The sequence below is a fragment of the Pundamilia nyererei genome, unplaced genomic scaffold (assembly GCF_000239375.1).
Source record: "Pundamilia nyererei isolate P.nyererei 1_Seehausen unplaced genomic scaffold, PunNye1.0 scaffold00053, whole genome shotgun sequence".
Taxonomy (NCBI): Eukaryota; Metazoa; Chordata; class Actinopteri; order Cichliformes; family Cichlidae; genus Pundamilia; species Pundamilia nyererei.
In genome coordinates, this window is record NW_005187454.1 from 1,152,544 (window position 1) to 1,175,775 (window position 23,232).

Consider the following 23,232-nt stretch of genomic DNA (forward strand, 5'->3'; position numbering starts at 1 on the left):
GTGTCGTCATCCTCGTGTTCTCAGATGACAACAGATCTAATTCTGGTTTCTGAATGTGGAACTTTGCAAAAATGTACCTTAAAAAACTTAACATGCTTCTTGTGCTTTTAGCATTCTGTGCTTTATTAAAACTTAACTTTCATGGTGAATTCTTTCTGTATGTCTAGACCTCATTTGCTTTCAATTAATCAATAAAAAACCCTCACTCTTACTTTACTGTTAATGTATCCACTTATTTCATTGGCTGTGTTATCAGTAAAATAAGAAATGTGACAAGTTGTGCATTCATGATTTTATTCACTACAATGGCACCACAACATAATCCTGAAATGTTAAGCTAATAGCATGTTCAACAGCTTTACAAATATTTATTTTTTTGGTTTGAAAAAAATGAGTCACTTGTGTAAAAATTCTTCATTACATTCAGGAGTTGCTGCTATGCAGCTGTTAATCACTTCTGCTGGCATCCTATGGCACTGAAGTAACAACACCACAAAGTCTCCGATAACATCAGAGTTCAATTACAAAACAACACCATAATTTATTTGAAGACACTTAAGGAGAAACATTTCATGGGTCAGCCCATCAGGTCCGTGTTAGTTTGTCCACGGGCATAAATCCTGCATCTCCAAGAGTCCTGAGGGCCACCCTACCGCTGGGGCGGATGGTAAGCCATGTGATGCTGCCATTATTCAAACCCATGCGTAACCAGCCCTCTGGAGGAAACTGAAGAGCCCTGAGGAATAAAGAATATGATATGTGTTACCAATATCTACTTTTTTTTTCCTTTCCTTTTTAAAAAATTGGATCGTGCAATTCCTTAACTAATATCTTGATTTTTTTAAACTACTTTTTGTCAGTTATTCAGAGGATAAACTGAAGCTCAGTCAAACAGATCAAAGGGAATAGGAAAAGTGTTCTTCAGTCAGTGACTTTAGGACTGGGACAGAACATCAATATACCACAAGGCCTCCTCTTGTAACGCATCAATACACTGGCGCCAAATCTCTTCCTGCTAACAGATTCCCCCACCTTAACAGAGGTCCACAGTTGTTGCAGTGGAGCTTATCAGATAAGTGAGGGTTAACTAAGCAAATGTTAACCAATTTCCAGTGAAGAAGAAAAGCTCAGGGGTAAAACGTCTTGCAGTGTATTGTGTAATCTCAGTATCATGTCAGCATGGGCAATATCTTATGCAGTGGTGGGGAATAATTATTGGATCCCTTGCTAAATTTGAAAGTCTGCCACCCCCCCAAAAAAGTCTATAACTTTTATGATAATTTACTCTTTTATAGAGAAAAATGTATACAAAGAATACAGAAAAAGGAGGGATTTGGTTCCACTCCTCTTTACAGAAACTTTGTAAATGCTTTACGTTTCTTGGCTGCTGCTTGGCAACTCAAAGCTTCAGCTCAGATTTTCTACAGTGCTGAGATCGGGAGACTGGCAAGGCCACTCCATAATCTTTATAGCCCCTTTTCCATTATACCTACTCGGATCGACTCGCCACAGTTTTCAGGGTTTTCCAGGTGATCCGAGCAGGTACTAAAATGTAACGTCAGACGACATGCCACTGATTGACTGGTCAGTAGCAGGCGCTTACTTGTTGCTATGCCGGTATGTTTTGGAGCATCGTTACGCTGGAAGACTGATTCACAACCCATCTTCAATATTCTGACTGAGGGAAGAACACTATCATCCAAGGTTTCATAGTACAAGGCCCTGACTATTTGCCCCACGATGCAGTGAAATCTTCCTGTACCCTTAGCAGAAAACCAGCACAAAAGCATGTTTCCTTATAAATTCATTTGCATGTCACTAAATGAAATAACTTTTTTAATGAGAGCACAATGACACAAGTGAAGCACAAATTAGAAATCCTATGTGAAATGGCTTGAATACATCGATTAGCGAAGCAAAGAGCAACAAGTCTGGCCTCAGCTGAGCAGCGACAGCACAAACCTGCAGACAAAATAACGGATGACATTGGCATGACACACGATGATCTCGTAGCTGTCCTCCTTCTGTTTGGGGTCAGCCCGGTGGATGTAGCGGCGGAAGGCTGCCTCAATGCGAGCTCCATCTTCGTGGTACTGCTGGAGGACAGTAGAAAGGTTGAAAGCCACCTTTGTCACATAAAAGGGTTCTGTATGAACCCCAAAGCAGAGTCAATGCATGTGTGCATTGTAGGAATACATGAAGAGTTTTATTCCAAAAAGAAGCCCACTATGTGGCAGATGTAACAAACGCTAGATCAGGGGTCTCGAACTCCAGTCCTCGAGGGCCGCTGTCCTGAAGCTTTTCATGTGTCCCTGTTGCAACACCCCTGATTACAATCTGTAGGTCATTAGCAAGACTCTATAGACCTTAACTGCATGCTGTGGTGGTGATTCAGCCATTGGATTCATGTTACAGCAGCTCATGAGTGAATGAACACGGTGCAATAAAAGTACTTTTAGAAGTATATTTTTCCCAAACACTTACATTAACTTAAATTTACTTGAGTAGGGTTAGGGGTTGCCACTTCAGCATGCAGTCAAGTTCTATACTCTTGCTAACTTTACTCAGGCGTGTTGCAACAGGAACACATGGAAAAGCTTCAGGACAGCAGCCCTCGAGGACTGGAGTTCGAGACCCCTGCGCTAGATCAATACATGAAACTGCTGCAGCAGCACTCCGGTCTCTAAAGAAATGCAATAGCTTATCTTTACTTTTACATTAAAAATCCATCTTTATAGGATTGTTCCTTTGTCAACAGTTACCAGCTTGTTTAAAGCATGTGAATATATACATAATGACACAAAACCAGACTGAACAGCTTCAAGACTCCTCATTTCCAATATTTTGGAAATTAACTCTTCATGATTCATTCCTATGCCAGTGCACTGATGTATTGGTTGACTTTCGCACCCGCAAGCCTCAACAAGCACTTGACAGGACAACTGCACAGACACGTGGGCAACAAAGTTACCTTAGGTATCAGCAAATCCGGGGAAAAAAAAAAAGAAAGAATATCAAACCTACAGCCACTCCAGAGATGGAATGGGCTGTAGGTTCTCTCACCACAGCGTCAGGCTTCCAGTGAGTGACAGGTGGAACCGGTTCAATAGGCGCACCTTCTCGCAGCAAGTCACATCTCACCAACTCCACTCCTGGACCCACAGGGACACAAGACAACTTCAAGTTTAGAACTTTTAAATGTAACATTTTCAGAATCTACCAAACGTGAGTTTGTGGTTGGCTGTGTTGCCTTTTCTAGTTACCTGGGAGGTATTTACTGATTATATTTGCTGTCTCCGTGGCCCTGGTCATGCTGGAGTGGATTAACACGTCATACTTCAATCCAAGTGCAGCCAACCTTTGGCCAGTCAGCTCGGCCTGTTCACGGCCTGCGGATGGAGAGACACTGATCATTCCAACAATGCTCTGTCAGAAACAAGGAAAATCTGGGGGTTGGGGGGTATGAGCAAAACAAACAGCCCCAGCACCCCCAAGGCTACCTCCCAGCATTACTCTGCATGCAGGCTGCCTATTACGTTTCCTGTGGATAAAAACAAGAACGACTAACCTAAAGGAGTGAGGATCTTCTCCTTGTCACTATTCCCGCTCAAGTTGTACTGGGAGTGTCTGATGAGGAGGATGTTGCGTGTAGCTTTCGGTTTGCTGTTGTTCTGCTCCGAGGTGGGGTCTTCGGTCGCATTCTCCTTCTTCTTCCCGTTGGTCAGAGCAGATGGATCTCTCCTGGTCAAAGTTCAAGCGTAGTGATTTTGAGATTAGAAGTGGCTTACTGTCTCACGTGGTCAAGGTGAGAGCTGGAAAAGTGGGTTAACGTAACTGACTTTAAATCTGCTTGGGAATAACACCCACGCCTGACCGACTTTTAAAGAGTTAAAAAACAACAACACTTTTTGGCCATCGGCAATGCAAGAGGACTTTAACGGTGTCACAAGTCATTATGCTCATGTCTTTCATTCGGGAAACACCTCGACTGCCAAGTTATGGTGATGCCTGCTTCAGTCCGTTACATAGCAGCTTGGTCCCGTTTGGTATGACGTTCAATATAAAGGTAGAAAAGTGGATGAAATATAACAGTGGCAGCCACGTCAGAACAAACAGCGGGTCACGGCACAACATGTACGTTAACTTACTTGTCCCAGTTGAAGTCCCAGGCGTGTCCGGTCGGGGTTGGCGTGTGGCTGGCAGGGGTAAACGCCGGCTGGGCAGCTTGAAGGACGGCGAATCTCGACCACCGACTGACCCTCTCTCCGCCCTGCTCTCCAAAAAACCCGCTGGAGTCGGCGGCTGCGGCAGCGAAAACCAAGACTGCGGAGCCTCCAGCGAAGCCGCAAATAAGTTTCAAAGTTTTCCTGAATGACATCCCGCGAGCCGCCGAACAAGGAAACTAATGCTAGCTAATTAGCTGTGCTTAACAGTCGCGCTATTAACAAAGTGCACCCCGCCTCTGCTGTTGTTAAACGGGTCTATGACTTCTAATTCCAACTTTACAGCAAGGAACAGAAAAAATATCCAATATGTTCTCTAAGCGCAACTACCTGCTGAGCTCCGGCTGTTGGACGGATACTAAAAATACAGTCGATACAAGCGAAAGCAGACTAATCAGTTTCCTCTAAACTGTACGGTGTCCCACATGAGCCAAAACAGTCAGCCTTCGCTCTCCCGCTTGAAATATGGAATTTTGTCGCGTGAGGGCGCACAGCTCCCTAACTTCACAGTAAGGTCCACAGCTTGGGCATTTTGTGCTCCGTTGAATGAAGAGGCTCTGTGAACTCCATTCATTCTGCACCATTTCACTATAAAATCATCGTAGGAGCCGCACATAATTTCCTCCCTTACAAGAGCTCGCTCCTGCCTATCGTCAGTGCTGAGGGAAAAATAATAAGGATGCTGAATTTAAGAGTGGAAGCTGAGTGGTTGGACAAATCAGTTCTGACTGCTGGGTGTTGTGTGCGTGCTCGGAGCTAAGCGGAGCAGTATTTAAACATTTAAGAAATAGGCGTGTTACACACGACTGTTGCACATACGGGTGAGAGCCACCTGCACCGTGCAGCTAAGCAGCGTCCTCTCCCTAAACTTTAACACACGGGTTTGCATTAAATTAATGAAAGATACAGCAGATTGTTGAGGTGAAGCGTGAGTGTTTTCGAGGAAAGCGGATTTTACTGCGTATCAGCAAAATCTCGTGGGTGAAAAAAAATGATGAGAAAGAATTTGCGCAAATATGTTTCCTTGCAATTGGTTCTGATTAAGACGCTTGCCGGGTTTGCACCGAGGCTCCACCTTTTCGAGCGGTTCAGTGACCTCAGCAGTGGGCTGGATTGTAAGGGTGGGATTTCCAGGCTTTCACAGGCTCTGTGTATTACTGCCTCTGTCTCAGGATCTATGCAGCTTCAGCGATAGCGAGCACGGACTGCGTGTACCTTTCACGGCCATAGAGAGGCACATTCACACACCACACTGGAGCTCCCTTTTCTTCTTCTTCTCTACATGCGACTCCAATCGGAATAAATAATTAAGGAATGTGGAAATTACAGAATGCCCAACAGCGTTGGAAAGAGATTTAAACCCACCAAATACATCCCAGTGTCCACTGCTGCCACACTCCTGGTGGGATCGACCACTTTATTTTTCGTTTTCACGTAAGTTTGCACATTGCTTCCTCTTGATCTCATTCGTGTGTGCAGGGATTTTTTTCTTTCCTTCTTTCTCTTTTTTTCCTTTTACAAACTGTGCGCTTCCCTCAGATTGACACGGACACAGGGTGGATAGGGGCTGGAAGTTTGCACGGGTGGATAGAGTCACATAGGTGGGATAAGTGGGTTTTATAAAGACAATCCCCTACTGCTGAGATGCAATGAAAAAAGCAGCTCTCTGTGCAACCTCGGACACGCCATTCAGCTGCAAAGCCTGCAAGGCAAACTTCCAATGAGCCTTGCAAGTTTAACAGGGCTAATGATCGTGGAGGAGACCGCGGTTTAGGCCGCAAACACTTCCCTTTAAAGAAAAGCCAGAGGCAGTTATTGACACATATTTCTTTAATGGTTGCAGTGGATCAGCGGTAAAAACAGTGATAAGAGGTACAGAAAAGAAAGTGTAGTCATGCAGCAGTGGGGCTCGTTACATCTACCGTTAATGCGTCCTGCATCCACACTCACACAGGTTTTCCTTTAGGAGAAACTGGAGGTATGGGCTAAAAAAGAAGGCACAGTAAAATCAGTTTTCCAGAATTTTTCCATGGTTTCATGGAAGCTGACAGTGGTTCATCTGCTACATTATCACCCATGATCACCCCACCCTGGAAAAGGAATGTCCCACACTCCCTACATCTGGAAGTCAAAACTGATGCTGTAAGAAGCTCCGATAAGAGCAGGGAGAGTGGTGTGTCTCTGAATCACCATCCCTCCCTCATTCATTCCCCCTCAAGTGGTAAGCCTCAGGCGAATGGATTATCAATGGAATCAGCATCACGCTCCATCTCACATCTGCAAAATACCCCGAGGGCGTGGGTTTGAAATTCATTTTGGGGACCTCTGACCTATAGAGGGATAGCTTGCCCAGCTTCCATCTTGGATGGTCTGCTAAAGAGTAAAAAACTGCTGAATGGGATTCCTCACCCTTCAGCGGAGGGAGGTTTTGCTGTATGCCACAGCTGCCAATAGGAGACACGCTGGCTGTAGAGATGATTCATTCAGCAGCATTAGAACTGATTTCAGTTTAGACATACAAATGTAGCCTTTTCACATTAAAACTGCACAGGATGCTTTTTCTTTTTTCTTTTTCGGTCTTCGCAGTGTGAATTGCTTGTGTCCACCTGGACAGTACATGCTTTATCTGCACCCTGAGTGGTTTTTGCTCTCTCTCTCTCTCTTGCTGTCAGGTCATTGGCTGAGACTAAAGGAAACATATGGTGCTTGTGGGCTGTGTCATTAAAAATCCCAACTCTGCCTGGTGTACTGTCTGGGGCTTTGCATAAACAAATGGTCTGATTTACAAGTCCTGAAACAGAGTCAGTGTTTTGTGATTTCATATGAGAAATCAGAATGTCCTCCTCCAACAGATCTTTTAAGAGCATTATTAGTCCGTCTTTTGCTGGTGTTCATGTCACTCTATACTTTAAGGTTTACCCCTAGCAGATGGTTAAAGGGTGAGGATTAGGCTTTACTTTATGTTACCTTCATTTGCCAGGAAAAGGCCCTAAGAATTGACTCGTGTATAATGGAACCCCCCTGGGGAGCGGTACACGTCCAAACTAGGCCATGCCTCCTCATTCTCAGACACACACAGAGTCCATTATTTCATTATTTTGAATTCAGTCTAGCCTTGCAAACACTTCTAGTTTTTATCTAATGCATATTTACGGACTCCAAAGTGCAAACATCCATAAACTACAGCAGTCTGGAGTTAAAACTTAAGAACTACATCAGTCCCTGATGCACACATGTAGATGCAGCTAGCCAGGGACACAAATCTTTTTTTATTCCCGGGCCTCAGTGAGCTAAAGGTCTTACTGCTGCCAGCAAACCGCTTGGTGTCATATGGGCAACTGGAGTGTCTGTGGTGTGTTACTGTGTTTGGCTTACTGACGCCTGACAGTTTGTGTTTCCCACTGAGACTGAATTAGAACATGTTAGTACAGAATTATTTATACAGCCTCACACCATGACCACGACTCATCACAAAAAATACTGGCAATAAATTAGGATTTTTAGTCACGGTTTAGCCATCGCATCATCGTCATCATCGCAGCCTAATCTGTGGTGCTTAGTCCTGTTACTGTGTCTGAATGTGTCCCAGCTTTGTATGGCTGTACCTTTTCAGTATTTTTTCAGTCTAATCACTGACCTTGACCATATGCCATATGGATGTCCTGGAAATAAGACTGTTAGTTTCCAAGTCTAATAGTTAACATGTTAGAGCAGGCGTGGAGATGTGTTGAAAAACAGGCGTTGATCGTCTGGACGAGGCTTACGCTCTGCAGTGCTTGCCGTGTGGAGGTGATTTATGAGAGAGGTGGTCAGTAGTGATGGTTGGAGGCTGAACATCACCGGGATTGAGACCAGAGCTGCACACTAATCTTCAAATTCCACACATTTCCTCTTTTTCGCCGTTGTTTCAGTGAATCCAACTTCATTCTCTACCTGCTGAATGCTTGTGTTTCATTAAGAGGTGCTTGTGAAGATTTTTAAGGGTATTTTTGACATGGTGGCGAAGAGAGTGCAGATTAGTCTATAGAGGGTCTAGAAAGGGCTAGAAGGAGGAAAGGAAAAGCACACTACTGCAGCACGTTCATGGATAGAGCCTGGTCTGTGTGGCTTATCTCTGTGGAAGTCACAAATCCACAACAGTAGCAGGACAGATTTAAAGTTCTTCAGTTTTTCTACAATCCAAGGGTTGGTGGGGCTGCTCCGACTTCCCCAGAAAGAAATCCAAGTTGAGGGGGCATTCCAACAAAAATTCCAACTGGGAACTCAAAGATCCTGACTTCTGAATTAATGTGGAACACATCATTAAGCCAGCCTCAAAGTTGAGATTAGTCTAACTAAGGACACGCCCACTCTACAGTGCTGATGGTTAGCTTGCATGTCATGATTCGAGTTTCTGAATTTACCTGACATATCATGGTCTCTTGCAGCTACAATGTAGTTAGTCTGTTCCTTCAATTTAAAAAATGTAAACTGGCACAGACATTATTTAAGGAGAAGATGTGGCACTCGAACAATCTTGAAGGATCTAGGAGAGAATTCAGAAATACTAAAGACCCACCATCCCAAAGATCCAATCAGCATTAATCACCCGTCATCTCGTGATATTATGAAACTGTGACCGTGCAGTGTAAAACTATAACTTGCGGGGAAAAGTCTTGCACGCCTTATATTTGCCACAAATTTGTTTGCCTTTTAAAGCCATTTCTAAAAGCTATTTTCGCCTGCTTCCTCACCACAAGGGGGCGCCACAGTGGGTAGCTTTGCTTGATTGACGTGGCAGAGTTTTAACTTGAGGCCCTTTCTGACACGAACCCGCTTCACTATGGAGTCGTGCACGTTTAATGTCCCAGTGAGCACTGAAGTGAAAAAGACTGGTGTCTTCCCATTGATAGGCTGCGTGCTTCAACCCAACTAACTGGATCCAATCCAAGATCGCTGCTGAGTTTCGGGAAACTTTGGTTCTGTTTCATCAGGTGTTTCAGCCAAATGCTATTCACAGCTTTTCTGTGTAACACTGAATCACTGAAAGCACAACTGAATGTTTCCATCATGAATGTTTCCTCCACCTCATCCTGGGTGTGTTTTCTGTCTGCTCAGTTGCTGCTGTCTGTTTTTTCGAGGGGATCAGTAAAATAACTTGTAATCATTAATGTTTCACCGCTTTGTATTCGTGTTTGTTGGAGCTCATTTGCCTTCCTTGCGTGTGACCTTACTGGCTTCGAGGCGAAGTGGGTTTGACTGTAGTTAAATCAACTCTTGGTCTTGTCTTGTTTATGCTCGGTTGCCAGACTATCTTGGCCTGCTTTAAATATTGCTCATATGACGCTGGGACTGATTTGGGTTAAGTTTGTTTATTTAAATAGACGATCGAGGACACTTGGTCAAGTTCGAGCTGTCTCAAGGGCAGAGCATGTCTCAGAAGAAGGAAACTACCCGCTGGCCTAATGGCTCTTTCCATGTCTGCGCTTATGAACAAGCATCTATCAAATCTTAAAAACTAGAGAAGCTAAGCCTCCCTGATGTGTACTTCACAACATGGTTGCACATTTGAGCCCAGTGAGCTTTTGCAAAAATGTTCCCTGATTCCCACAGGAGTAGCAGATTTCAACTTGTAAGTCAAGTTCATCAGGATCCATCTTCAGCTACTTTCTACTGAAAAAAACTTTCTTGATTTCTCCTGCCTGCAGCTTAGCCTGGTGCTCCGACCTCACAGGGAAGGGCTCACCTTCTTTGCAAATCCTACCCTAACCCCTGGGTCCTGCCCGTATTCGGTGAACTATTCTGTCCTCGCACGCTATCTCTGCTTTAGGTTTCAGTCCCTCAGCCCGGCTGGATAAGACGCAATTTTGTCCTCGTGTTACACAGAGGATGAAACTTTGATAATCTTAACAACGCTAAAAGCAGCTGCAAGACGTGCAGACTCCCCGGGGCTTAAACATCCCCTCGGCCTATTCATAAAGTCCATGCGGTGCAGTCTCGTGGTTTGTAGAGAGCTGCTGTAAAAGCAGTAGCAGATCAGTTCAGTGTGGCTTTGTCTGATTAGATAACACTGTAATTTCCTCTGTAGGTCCTCATCTATCAGCACCTTGGAGTGAGGGCTTGGAGATTGACAGGTGCAGTGCAGGGCTGTGTCACATCCGCTCTCAGAAGGTAGTTAGGGTGACAGAAGGGGCCACATTTCACTTAAATAAATTTTTAAAGAGTAAAATAAAACTCACCTGAGACGTCTCTCCTCACATTACACTCTGATAGCTTGTAACAGTATGTCTTTAGTCCGTCTGGTAGCTTGTGATTAACTATCATTCTTATTGTGGTCTATGGTTTACCACATGGCATTTTTCCCAGCCGGGAATATTATTACAGATTGACCAGTTTCCTACTTCTGCAGCTCCCCACAGCCTCAAAGCGGCTGCAGCCGCTACTCCACATGGAAGTCAAAAGAGAGTCCCTTTTTTCCTGAAACACCAGACTTAAGTCAGAGTGAAGGACTGTGTTGACTGGGAAGTATTTACACTTGCAAACAGCCGTGGCCCTGTGTGATGTCCCCACGCCCTAAATGTCTTCATTTGATGGAAAAAAAGAGAGAAAAGAATCAAAACTCCTTTGAAAGGCTGCGTCTTTGATGCCGTCATGGAGCTTCAGCCTGAGATCATTTCTATTTAAGTCCAACAGCTTTGTTATTTATTTATTTTCATCTGTATGTGGCAGAAACGAAACTGCAGTGGCTCATATTAGCTCGTTACAGCCACACTGGTTTTGGTGAATGTGCTCTTTGTTTCAAGGGAGAATGTAAACGGTGTGCAACAGCACTTGTTGTAAAAAAAAAAAAAAATTAAGTGTTATTTAGGTCGGCGAGACTGTGCTGGTGTCCACAGAGTATCAATTACTTTCTTCGTCATTAGCATTTGTAATTTGCCCCACATCATTTTATTTTTAATGGTTCATGGTTATTGTGCCTACAAAAGTCAGTAGGAATGTAAGTGAGATCGAGCTTGGCGCGGTTGTTGCACCTGTCACGACTTTGATCTATTGCATAGGTTTTGTGCATCGTGTTGAGCGTAAATGCGAGCAGAGCTTGGATGGACCGCCGGTGCTTCTCTGCTCGACGCTCAGTTGTCACTCCATCACCTGAATCTGGACGCCATCTCTAAAATATTTTCAGCTGCTGACAATAACAGGACCATCAATGTGACTTTCAGATGTACATCTTGATCTGATAACGGTCAAAATGAGCAGGAATCTTAAGACCAGCTCAGCTGTGTTTGTCTCGAGCACAAAACCGCACAATTTTCACAGTGCAGGCTCTAAGCAAGGTTGAGAACCACACTTGATTTTCTATTTCATGTGACATTCCAGTTTGTTTGACAAAGGAAAACTACTTAAAACACGGTGGGCACTGGTTTTTATTGTCAGTGGAAACTATACTGCAGTTGTTTCAAAATGAAAGTGCACTGAATTCTCCTTTTTATCAAACTGGATTTTTAGTTTTTTCAGTTTGTTTGTATTTTTATCTGAATGTATGTGACCCTGAAGGTGCAGGTGGACAAGAAGAGAGCTGTAGCACTGCCCTGCAAAGTATTCATCTCACACGTTTCTTTTGTCGTGGAATGAATATGCTGATAGTTACTGAGGGAGTTCTGCCTCACAATTAGCAAACAGCTACAACCAAGATACCCCCCACACCCTCCACACAAACATAAAGCAGTGCTTTCCTCTGTGGCAGGGAAACATCATATATCTGCCATGTCTGTCAAGCCAAGCTATGTTCAGCTGTGTTGTCCCCTCAAAGTAATGTTAGTTGTTTCTCGTTAGGGACACTGTACCACGAGTCTTTGAGCAACTGACCACTCTGCGCATCACACAAACGGATCAAGTTAAGCTTTAGAGTGAGGGTGGGCTTTTGTGATTTGGGCCAGCTTTGCAATAAGTTTTGTTGTGTATTTATTTAAGCTTGTTAAACAGCATTAAAGAACTCAAAATACAGTTTAATTCAGCTCATTAAAAGCTTTGTGTTGACTTTTTTTATTATTAGTTTGGTTTGCCATCAAAGTTTAAGCACCTTAATCTGTAGAGGGAGGTGTTTTTCATAAAATAACATGCTCCTAGATTTCCTAACACATGGTGAGCTCCAATCTTTGTTCTTTAAATCAGGCCAAACTCTGAACTCGTGGGCATTTATTTGATTTTCTCATGTAGTCTTTTATATAAAATGTTTGAATCACACAAATGTAACACGGCGTGAAAACGAGTGAGGGAGCGCCTTTAAGTTTTCCAGATCAATATGGTTGGATGGAACTTTTTAGATTCTTCTTGCTTCCCACCGCAGCTCGTGACTTTTTTCTTCCTCCGTGTCTATTTAAAGTGCCTTTGGTTTCTCTGAAGCAGTAACTTTGTGGAGCCAAAAAGAGTAAATTGTGCCTTGTGATGCCGTACTTGAGCTAAATGGATCCATGTGGACTCGGCGCACAGCAGTGTGTGGGCGAAAAGTGCGGGAAAGTGCACTGAGGTGCTCTCAGAGTTTGCTGTGTGCTTCTGTGCCCTCCCACCAGCTGAACAAGCCCAGGCCTCCTGGAAAGTCTCCTCTCGGGGAACATGTGGGATCAATTTAGACCTCCAGCCTCTCCCTCCTCGGGTTTCTCCACCCTGTTTTCCCCTCCTGTTGTTTTGTCAGGGAGAGAGACCTTGACTCTTAATAACTCACAGCAGAACTTTGCATCTTAACACGCTAGACACAACAGCTTTCTGAGAAAGTGTAGTGAGCTGAGGCACCTGGTGTGTAACGGTTCACGTCTAATACATCTGGGGAGCTCAGCCGATAGGCTCCATTATTATGCCGCTTTGCCACCTATAAAAATCTGTTGAAATAAGTTGCCACAGCCAAAAAGACCAGATATCATTTCTATGCATATCTGTGTAAAGACCACTTCACACATCTACTTAAAGCTAGTGCAGAAGTTTGATGTAATTTCTTATTGCTTATTTGAAACTATTCTAAAATAGGAGACAGGATGTGAATGTGGAAGGTGTTTTATCTTTCATCTACAGATAATTATCTCAACTTTTCACTTTCAAAGCCCCACCATAAGCTTCTTGCGCTACAGTTATGCTGTGTAGTTCACTTTCACTGCTCTTGTCAGGGTTGTTTCCACACACAGCGGGGAGCTGTTAGTAAAACATTTTAATGCCCGCTGCTGTAAACCGCCTGCGTAGCACCGAGCAACCAACTAAGTCGAGCTTTTAGCACCCCTGGATCTGGTAATGAGAGAGAAAAAATGGTCCGGGAGCATGCTGGGTGCTGGATTTGCACGTGCAAGGTTGACAGAAAAATAAATCCTAATGTTGTAGCAGCTTGTGAACAAGTATCCCATCATATCAGCTTAAAAGATGACAGTGTGTCGGTGTAGCGTGACTTTTGTGTTACAGCCAGCCAGTTTTACAACAAAAAAAATCAGAGGAAGATTATTATTTTTCCTCCTCATCCTTGGATGTGCATACATGGAAGACAGAAGCAGGAAGAGCAGCAGCCAGACCACAGCACAGAACTATAGCTGGACATTGATATGACATTGAGGCAGCTAGACTTGAGTTGGGTTGCAAAGTGGTTTGCAGCAGTTCAGTTTAGATCAGCTGAGCAGCACTGGAGCTTGAATTTTCTGCCTTCCTGCCTGAACTAAGGTAATCCCAGATCTAATGCAGGTTTTAACATAAACTTGCACTTGTACTCATTCACTCTTGTCTCTGACGCTGTCAGTCTTGAGCCATGATCACCTGTGCGAAGCTTGTGTACATTCCCTTTGTAGCTCGCCACAGAGGCAGCGTTGTCCTGCCATGTCTGTCACATGCTCTTATTTCACACCACTCTGGGCAGTTCATACACAGGTAGCATTCGATTCATATTTCATGTCCAAAATGCATTTGCAAGCATATAAAAGTGTCCTTGTTCAGAAAGACCTGTAAACAAAAAATTACAAGCCTGGCATAAAAAATGAATGTCATAGTTTTGTTTCTAACTTTTATAGCGTTATCCCGTCAAGACCTGATTTGTACATTCTCATATTTTATGATGTTCTTCCAGCATTCAAACAAACGGGCAAATACAGTCCTTCTTGTTTTTCATGCTATTACATATTACCACAGTTTAAACCTGGAGGATCGTTTTTACAGCTCAGAGACTGTGCAGTCGACTTGTGCTTTTTTTAATAGCTACTGTTATATAGTTTTATACTGTTATAGCTGCTGTTTCTGAAAACAATAAAGAAACCCGCTGATGCACTTCTATTTTTAGTGCACAACGTGACAGAAAATCAAAAAAGTGGAGGAATTAATGCTCACGATCTCTCGAAAGGAAGCTGTTGACATATTTGTGACAGAGCGCAACTGTCCAGTGTTGAACAGTGGGCCAGCTCAGAGCTGTGGATTTCCTCTGTTGGTTTGTTTTCTTTGGAACAATTCTGGAGAAAAGTCTGCATTTCTTTCTGTCGTGTACATGCACAGCTGATGCAGTCATGGCTCTTTCAACCGAAAAACAAGGACAGGAAGTTTGACTCAGCGTCTGTGCACAGAAAATATTTCACTTCTCACTCATCTTGTTTTGGGGGAAGTTCAGTGGTACAGACCAGAGAAACTTCAGTGTGTCATTCAATTGACATAACCTTTTTTTTTTCTTTTTTTTTTTACATTGCGACATCATAACAGTTGAGCTGGGCACATGATGTCATTATTGAGCAGTAAGCACTCCCCGTTCAGAACAGCAAAGTGGATCATCTGTTTTGTATCTGCAGGTTTTGGTGCTTGTGTCGGTGCTGTTCAGCTGTTCTGTGCATTTTTAAAACGTATTTTGAGGATATGCTCACTCTCTAAGCTCTGACTTTCTAGTGGCATATCTGCCACTGCTATCATTGTAAACAGCATTATAAATGTGCAGTGTTAGAAAGATTTTGAGAACAGCAGCGAGAAACGCTAACTCGGGATAGTGGGAGTTGCTAACTGAACTTGGAGGCCCGGAGCTTAATCCTGTCCTACCTTATCTTTCAGGGTGTAGGACGTTTTCTCTTTGTTTTGCCTCTTGTCTTGCAGGGCGTCAAAGTGATCCAACTTGAGAGCCTGATCTATTTGGTAAAACCATTAATGTCAACAGAGCAAGCCAAAGAAATTAATGCGCGACTTTGATGTCGGCGCTTGGAGGCATTTTACTTCAAATTAGGATCTTACTTGGAGTTTTAATCTGACCTGCGCGTGGCAGGGATCTAATTCCGTGACCTGGCTGCACTGCAGCCTCAAAGCGTGTGATTAGAGCTGACGTAAACAACAGACTTTGTTGCTCTCAAAGTATGTTGCGCCCAACCCTGTCCCCATTGCTACTACCACCGTGTGCATTCCTAGCAGTGTGAATAATTGCTAAAGTCCTGATTAAACTGCTGTAGAAGTATTAGCCGCTTGTCCAAATCCGGCTAATCCTTTAAATTGTTTAAAAAGCGTTCCCGTTGACAGGAAAGCCGTCCTTCCTTCAAGGGCCAGGGCTGATTGCCATGTCTAGACTGACACGTGTGGTGTTCTCGGTTTAAATGTTTTTCTGCTTGCACTGCTTGAAACCCTTAAAGCTCGTCCTTGTTGATCAGAATGTATGTATTTAAAGTAATGCCTTCATTTCTGTGGTTCTTATCTAACCACAAAACATTCCCACCTTATTACTTACATTAGAATATTTTTTTATTAAAAATTTCAAATAGTTGGTGATTAAATATGAGAAAGTGCATCTACCTAAATATGTATGTATTAGTGCTGTCAGCGTTAATCTCGTAAAAATGACGTTAACGCCATAACCACACTAACGTGGCAAATCTCCGTTAGCGAGTTAGCGCGGATCGCCCCGTGCGTGGGGCTGCACGGCGCTAACACGTTAACGTCATTTTAACGAGATTAACGCTGACAGCACTAGTATGTATCTAAATATGTGCTGGTTTTTCATTTGCAATTTATGTTCTTGAATGCTTGTTTGCCTTTTCATACAATTAATCACATATCATGTTGGCTGAGACTCATCACTCTAGAAAATAACAGCTAAACATTGTGATGTATTTAAGCCCTCTGGCTAAAACTGATCTTTTTCTAATTCTACCAGATGGTTTTGGTCCTGAAAACAAACTAAACTAAAGAAGTATCGTCCCAAAAAGAAGCAGACCCCATGTGCTGTGGATAGAAGTTTAAGCTATGCCTCCTATGCATAAGCATTATGTTGGTCTGCTTCTGCAGCAATGATGGTAACCAGTATGACTGAGGAGGACACAGAGCGGACGGCCTGTGCAGGTCATATTGTGGGAAGTACCCCTCATGTCTCTTTGAAACTAAAAAGATGTCATTTATCAGCTCGTGCAGCTGGTTTTAAAGCATGACCTCACTTGAAAATTGAGCACATTGTGCGCTCACACTCAGCTGCCCTATTGTGTGTGGCGAGTTCACTGATCCACTGAATTCGTCCTTTCTGTTTATCTCCTACTTTGCCTCTGCAGACGTTTTTGCACTTTTATAACTGTGGCTACATTTCTCTGCTGACCCGAGCGTACGCTGACAACTTTATCAAGAAGGATCAAAAAACAAAACAAAACTGTTTAATTGATGTTAGTATTAGTCTCCCAGAACACAGAGAGGATTCAAATCTACACGGAGAAACATGGAGCACAGGAGAGCTACTTTACTACAGTTCATGTTCCTGATCGCCTGCTTTAATCTGGCCGCACCCGCAAGATGATAGGATGATTTTCTTCTATTGTTATGTATGAAAACATTTCTGTTTGAATCTGTCTTACAGCAACAGCTAGAGATGTTTTCTCTGAATGTGGCCCTGGGGGTAAATCCTTACCAGTGTGGGATCCAGCTGTGTATTGTGCGAGTTACAGCATCTGTCAGTGTGGAGCCAATTTGACCAAAGTGAAGTATTCTCTCTGCTTCTCACCTTACGTGCAATTAAAATACTTCTGTAGCAGTTTCACCACAGAAGCTCAATAATTCAGCAGTAATGTGTCTCTCTGCATTATTCTCATGAGGACGCTGGCTTTTAGCATCACTGAATATCAGACAGGCATAATCTGTGAATATCAAGTAGTTTGTTTTATCGATCTTTGTACGAGGCCGTACTCAGCTCTGTACGCACTGCTCTCCTTAATTCAATTCACATTCGGATCCTGCATATCCTCGTCCACCGTGTGTTTTGTGACAATAACGTCCAGTGCAAGTGTGCGTTCTTTTTGTATATTGACCTCTCAAACATTTTACCCACCTAAAGTCTTTGCCGTGATTCGAGCGAAGTCAGCTTCACAGTCCAGAGTGCTCCACAAACATCTTTCACAAGTTTCTTCACGTCTTTCACTCCCCCCCACGATGCCACGATTGAATGTCCACTTTGGTTTGTGGAGACGCCGCCTTTCTGAGGGGACGCATGTGTTTTTGTCATCTCTCTGTGGCAGGTTACAGTCCCTGCGATATGTGCCTGTGGGTTTAGCCCGCCTTGCCATATCTGTCTTGCTCCATGTTAATGAAATCATTCAGGGTTGCAGAGCTTCTCTGTGACAGGCCCTGGCGTTTTCTCGTCCCTATAAGCATATTCCTGCCTGCACTAATGTGCTGGGTGCTGCAAACTGAGAAGCTCCCCCTGAGAGTGTGTGCAGAATGTTATTAGTGAGTTTCAGTTCTTCCCTCGAGACGTCTGTCGCATTTTACTCTCCGAACAAAGTTTTCGTGGGCTTTTTAAAAAAAGGAGAGCTTCTATTGCATATGTATTTCTTGAAATGCAGTGTTTCATTTTGGGGGGTTTTATTCCTCTCGTTTTATTATCCATATGTATTCACATTTCTTGCATGTTTCTCACTTCTGAGTCCTTAAAGCAGTGCGTTTGGCTTGAGATGGCTACTCCTGGCCCTGTTTTTGAGTCTGAGCACAGTAAACAGAGAGATGACCAACCAGGGAGCCATAAATGCCGTCCGCAATGTTGTGACAGATTGGATTGAAAGCCCAAATGAATAGCTACCCAAGAACGGAGGAGGAGGAGGAGGAGGAGGAGTGGAAATCACAGTCACAAACTACACCTGTCTAAAAGAAACACCAACAGCATGAACAATTGTTTGGGTTAGTGCAGAAACAGCAGTAGTACAGCTGCCTTAACTCCCACACACACCTCCCTAAGTAAGCATGCAAACGTAGCTTAGATGTCAGGAAACACGGCGGTTCAGCTCGGATAGTGATGGGCGAAGAGTTGCCGTTCCGTCTGTAGCGGCTGGAAAAAAAGGTTTTCCTCTCAGCAGGTGGGGTGACAGGGAGCGTGACAACAGCTGCCCGGGAAGCCCGCCTTCATGTGACATGGGTTGAGGTGTGGTGACAGCTGGAATGAGAGGACACGGATATGCAGAACTGAACCAAAGAGGAAAAAAACAACAACCAGCTTCTGTGCATCAGCCTTCTGCTGACACTATAGAGTCCCACAAAGTCATATTTTTAGACCATTGCTAATACAAATCTGAGCACCTGTCTCATGGTTTTAGGAGCCCGTCATTATGCTAGACCTGTAGACTTTGACAAACAGGTCTGTCGCCATTGGCGCAGTCTGTAAAATCTCACAACAGCTTCTTCTGTTACCCCAACAAGCATAAAGGACTCCTATAAGACTGCATGTGCAGTAGATGACCTAAAACAAAACAAAGCATTGTATGTACAACTGCAGAATCTGAACAAAAAGTGTTTAAATATTAATATTTAAACACTCTTAAATGGAAAGATAATGCTAGCTGCATATTTGCACACATTTCAGCTGTTGTTTTCCAGAGCCCGCTCGTGTGACAATGATGGACTATGCAGTATAATATGAAAGTGTGCATACTGCTTGACATTACAGTTCACAGATATCAGCACCATATGTGGACATTTGTAGACCTGCAATGATATGGGACACATCCTAGACTGGCACAACCTCGCGCCTTGTGACAATGACAAAGACACGCATGGTAGTGCAGATTTTGGTATTGAGCTGATACCAAGTAAGGAAAGGGCCAGTACTGCTTACATGGGGGGGCGGTGTGTCATGGCTTATGAGATGAATCATCACACTGTGTCCACACTAATACTTAACACAACAAAACACACCTTTCAGTTTTTCGTGTATTTGGTTTGTTTTTATTTCCCAAAAATTATTTATTCAACACAATTTAGTGGATCGATGGATCCAATACCAGCACCGGTATCGATGCTGTCAATATTTGGATTTATACGTCCACCTCCAATATGGTGCTTTTCCTCTCTACATCATTGGGGAACTATTAAGTGCCCTCCCAAATAACTATGATTAGCAGCAACATTAAGCAAGCCTGCAGGAAAAATGCCGACTTATTATATGTGACTGTCGACACTTTTATGTGTCCCATTAATATAATCGTGTCTCTGTGGCCCGCGGGGTTGGTCGTGCGCTCCTGTTTACCTCTGAGAAAGCAGGGCTGTGTGTTAAAGCAGACGTGCGGTGCTGAGAGCTTTGCTGGTCCTGCCAACACATTTTTCAAGCCCCGTTGAAATCATGCCTCGCGGTATGCTTAATGAAGCACGGGGCAGAATGAGCAAGAGTATTGATCTTCCTTCTAATGGGTTATGCATGAAGCTGAAGCTAATTATATTCTATAGACTACACAGTGGAGAAAGTTTATGAAGGCAGTGACATGACCTAATCATTTCTTTAGGGGTGGAGCTTCACGTGTGCCACAGTTGGAGGCAAAAAATGGCGTCGTGTTGAGCTTTTGCTCCCATTTACTTCCTTACTTTGCGAACAGAATAGCCGCGCAACTGCATGTCTACTGTAAAAGACATGCAGTTGTTTGCACTGCTTACTTGTAACATTACCTACAGCCCAGAATAACCAGTTCACCCCGCTGTATCAGACACTCACTCCTCTGTAACCAGTTACTTGTCCCTTTAGGATGTTCAGCTGCTGTCACACACTGCTAAATGTTCGAGTCTGTATGATGTGCGCCCAGAGGGAAGAGCAGACGTAAAGTTGTAGCTCTGATTTGGAACTTCAGAGGCCGTAATATTAATGTACTAATAAAGTGTAAGCACACAGGGCACCTCTGCGTACAGACCCTTCATCCATGACAAGCGTGTTTACTGCTCAGCCATCGCTCGTGTGCGTTACTGCTTTACATTCAGTGTGTGCGTCAAAGCTTGCAGAGCCGGCGACAAGGGCTGCCATTCAAACACTTCACTGCGCTCATTTGCAATCTGTTCTCCACATTGCCAGGCTAAGTGGTGACTGAGCGAGGCCTATTTTTAACTTCCCAACGTAACTGGAGCACAGTGCTCCTTCATTGACACGAGTAGCACAGCTAATGGGCAGGTAGTTGTCAATCAGCAGTTATAGTTTCTTTTCATTTCCCTTTTTTTTGTCTTTCTACTCAACATCATGAATAAACAAACAAAACAAAGCAGAAACAGCACGGCAGATCTGGGATTGCTTTACTTTTCTGTAATTGTTGCTTGCTGGTACCATTTAGGAGTTTATCTTGGCTGCGAGACTGGAAAAGAAAAAACACAAGCATTTTGTGCTCTGACTGAGCTGGCCAGCTGCCAGCCCTTATCTTCAAGCCATATCCAGGAGGACATTTTTATCACACTTCCATGTGTACAAACTCAAGAGCCAGAGCAAACAGCTCTGCTGAACTTTATCTTTTCTTCCCCCTCTCAGACAAAATGCATCATCAAGTACAGGGGAGTGCAAACATTAATAAATCTCGGAACTCTTCGGCCTCTTGACGTGGGCGTTTACTTTGAGGGGATATCACGAGCTGTTAGATTTGGCCTGTTTGCTTGCATAAGGTCTGACCGGTGATCATCAGCTGAGGCTGTGACCTTCCTCCGCTGCGTCTGAATGAAACAGATGGGTTGGGACTTGCACGGGGAGTCTGACTCTGCTGAAGGCTCCTGCGCATCAGGGCTGCCTCCTTTTGCTCTCAGAGCTGCATGTGCACATTCACACGGTGATCTTTTAATGTGGGCTGAGGTCAAATTGGTCTCAGCCAAATCAACACAATTAGTTGATCTGACTGTATTAGGATACTAATGTCTGTGTGAGTGTGCATTTCCATGTTTCTAGCAAAGGCTACTATGAGTCCTAGTCTAGCAAGACTTACATTTAAAACGGCTAATCTCAGAGGTGTTATAGCAGCCACAATGCTGTAGCACAGTTTCATGTAAAGCAGTGTTAAACAGAGTAATAACAGGACATCTGCTAGACTCTCTGGTTGATTCACATTAAATCTTTCATGTATTTGCAGCATCAGAGCAGCTGACTTGATATAGACTAGATTTCTGCCGTCTGCCCGGGTCCACCCGTGTGGCTCACTGTTGTGTTTTTAGCACATTTTAAACATCACTGGAGCTTTGTGGCACATAGTAATAAGCTATAAAATCTTTGTCTACACAAGCTTTGCTATAAAATACTGCTTATCTGGTGTGGTGGACTTGTAGGGTTTTTCCACAAAGATCACAGGAAATGGGATCTTATTCCTTTCAGAGCGATCCCTGCGGGGAGACCGTGTGGTGTCTTCTAGCAATGACTGTTGAGATCATCACAGTCTGTGTGAGAGAAGTGGAGAGGTTACTGAACGACCCCCCTTCCCCCAGGTTGGCTCATTGTTTGTACTAGACTGTTAAACCATATATATATATCATATATGTCTTTGATGGAAAATATTGAAAGCACCAGCTGTTGATTCAGGAGCATTTCTGTGACACAGAACAGGTTAAATCAATCTGAATATCAGCGGCTTCCTCGTCAGCCTGTAATGCAGACCAGTCTGCTTTTCTCCTGTTACACCTGCTGCATTTTACAGGAAATTGAGTGTCTTACAGGAGCTCTCTTGCTTGGTTGCTGCCACTTCCTTTGATGCCAGGCCTAAGGAGGTTTACATGAAAGCCCAGCTGGCAAAGGCCCTGCCCCAACACCGGATACTGACTCAGGAGATGAGGATTGGGTCTGTGCTGGAGGCTTGTCCCCCTTCCAGGGACTGCTGTACAGGCTATTGCACTATGTGTGCCACACATCCAACATACCCCCTTGTAAAGGGGGACAGGGGTGTATGTTGGATGCAGCACATTTCTCCGTGTTGCCAGATATAAAGCTATATTTATCTACACAGGATAACTTCTGATCCAACACTCCTTCACAGTACTGCCTCAAGTGAAGCTTATACATTTACACACACACAGTATGCATTACGAGAGTTTACAGTGGCAGCTGGAGAAACTAGACACCAGTTTGCAGGGTTTAATAATAAATGTGGTGCTGTTGTAACATTTTGTCCCGTACTTCACTGCATGAATAAAATAATATGGCTGCAAAGCCACAAAACATTTCATTCCTGCTAGCGGGCACAAGGCAGCAGTTCAAATATTTGGCGTCATTGGCAGGAAATTAGGTTTGCTGATAGGGGTTTAACGAATTACGTAACAGCTGCACACCGTAAACAAACGCACAAAGAGATCGCTACTACAATTGCATTTGCTGTTTCCCGTGTTTTAAACAAAACATTACAGGAGGTATTAGGTTGGAATGCTTATTTCTGTTGCATAATAGCTTTTATTTTCAAAGCTCTACACTAACCTCATTTAAAATTATGATATTGGTTTCAAAACACTTACTGTGTCTTTAGCGGAGCCTGGTGTGTTGCATTTTAATGACTGTTGCTACTGAAACAGATAATTGATTGCCATTAGTGAAGTGCTGCCTTTTGTAAAAATTAGAACAGTTTGTAACTGCAGGTGACAGTGAGAGTATTGTTATCATCGTGTGTGTGTGTGTGTGTGTGTGTGTGTGTGTTCCTACCTCTAACATACTTCACAGTTTTGGAGTTGACATCAAAATGTCAGCTGTTATCCAACCAGATGTAAAGTAAAACGAGCCAGATGTGTGGACAGGGGAGGGCTGTTGATGCCCACTGCCCAAGTTTCTCATTTGTAATGTAACTTTTTAATATAG

The 23,232-nt window shown here is 43.6% G+C and overlaps 2 protein-coding genes across 3 annotated transcripts in view; one reads left to right on the forward strand and one right to left on the reverse strand.

Annotated features, from left to right (window-relative positions):
• Positions 1–280: 280 nt before the first annotated feature.
• On the reverse strand, positions 281–4,969 carry pgam5 (PGAM family member 5, serine/threonine protein phosphatase, mitochondrial). 2 transcript variants are annotated; one of them, XM_005733588.1, is made up of 6 exons: positions 4,149–4,969; positions 3,569–3,741; positions 3,264–3,389; positions 3,064–3,152; positions 1,963–2,096; positions 281–736 (listed from the first exon to the last, which is right to left on the reverse strand). In XM_005733588.1, the coding sequence occupies exons 1-6, from the start codon at positions 4,376–4,378 to the stop codon at positions 586–588; spliced, it is 903 nt and encodes a 300-aa protein (XP_005733645.1). In that variant the 5' UTR covers positions 4,379–4,969; the 3' UTR covers positions 281–585. The 2 variants fall into 2 exon arrangements, with proteins under 2 accessions (XP_005733645.1, XP_005733646.1); XM_005733589.1 differs by having other exon boundaries at positions 1,963–2,093; positions 4,149–4,968.
• Positions 4,970–5,264: 295 nt separating this feature from the next.
• zdhhc8b (zDHHC palmitoyltransferase 8b) overlaps positions 5,265–23,232 on the forward strand; it is a 60,739-nt gene continuing 42,771 nt past the window's right edge. Inside the window, exon 1 of the mRNA XM_005733591.2 lies at positions 5,265–5,657. Within this exon, the coding sequence (XP_005733648.1) occupies positions 5,554–5,657 (104 nt within the window). The 5' untranslated portion in view covers positions 5,265–5,553. The remainder of the gene's footprint in view (positions 5,658–23,232) is intronic.

Bases quoted from the DNA above. Each gene is read 5' to 3' on its own strand.
- pgam5 (XM_005733588.1), bottom strand. From the start codon at position 4,378: ATGTCATTCAGGAAAACTTTGAAACTTATTTGCGGCTTCGCTGGAGGC. The intron at 3,742-4,148 runs GTAAGTTAACGT...AACTTTGACCAG, and splicing joins TGGGACTTCAACTGGGACAA to GAGAGATCCATCTGCTCTGA. The intron at 3,390-3,568 runs GTTAGTCGTTCT...CTCCATCCGCAG, and splicing joins GAAGATCCTCACTCCTTTAG to GCCGTGAACAGGCCGAGCTG.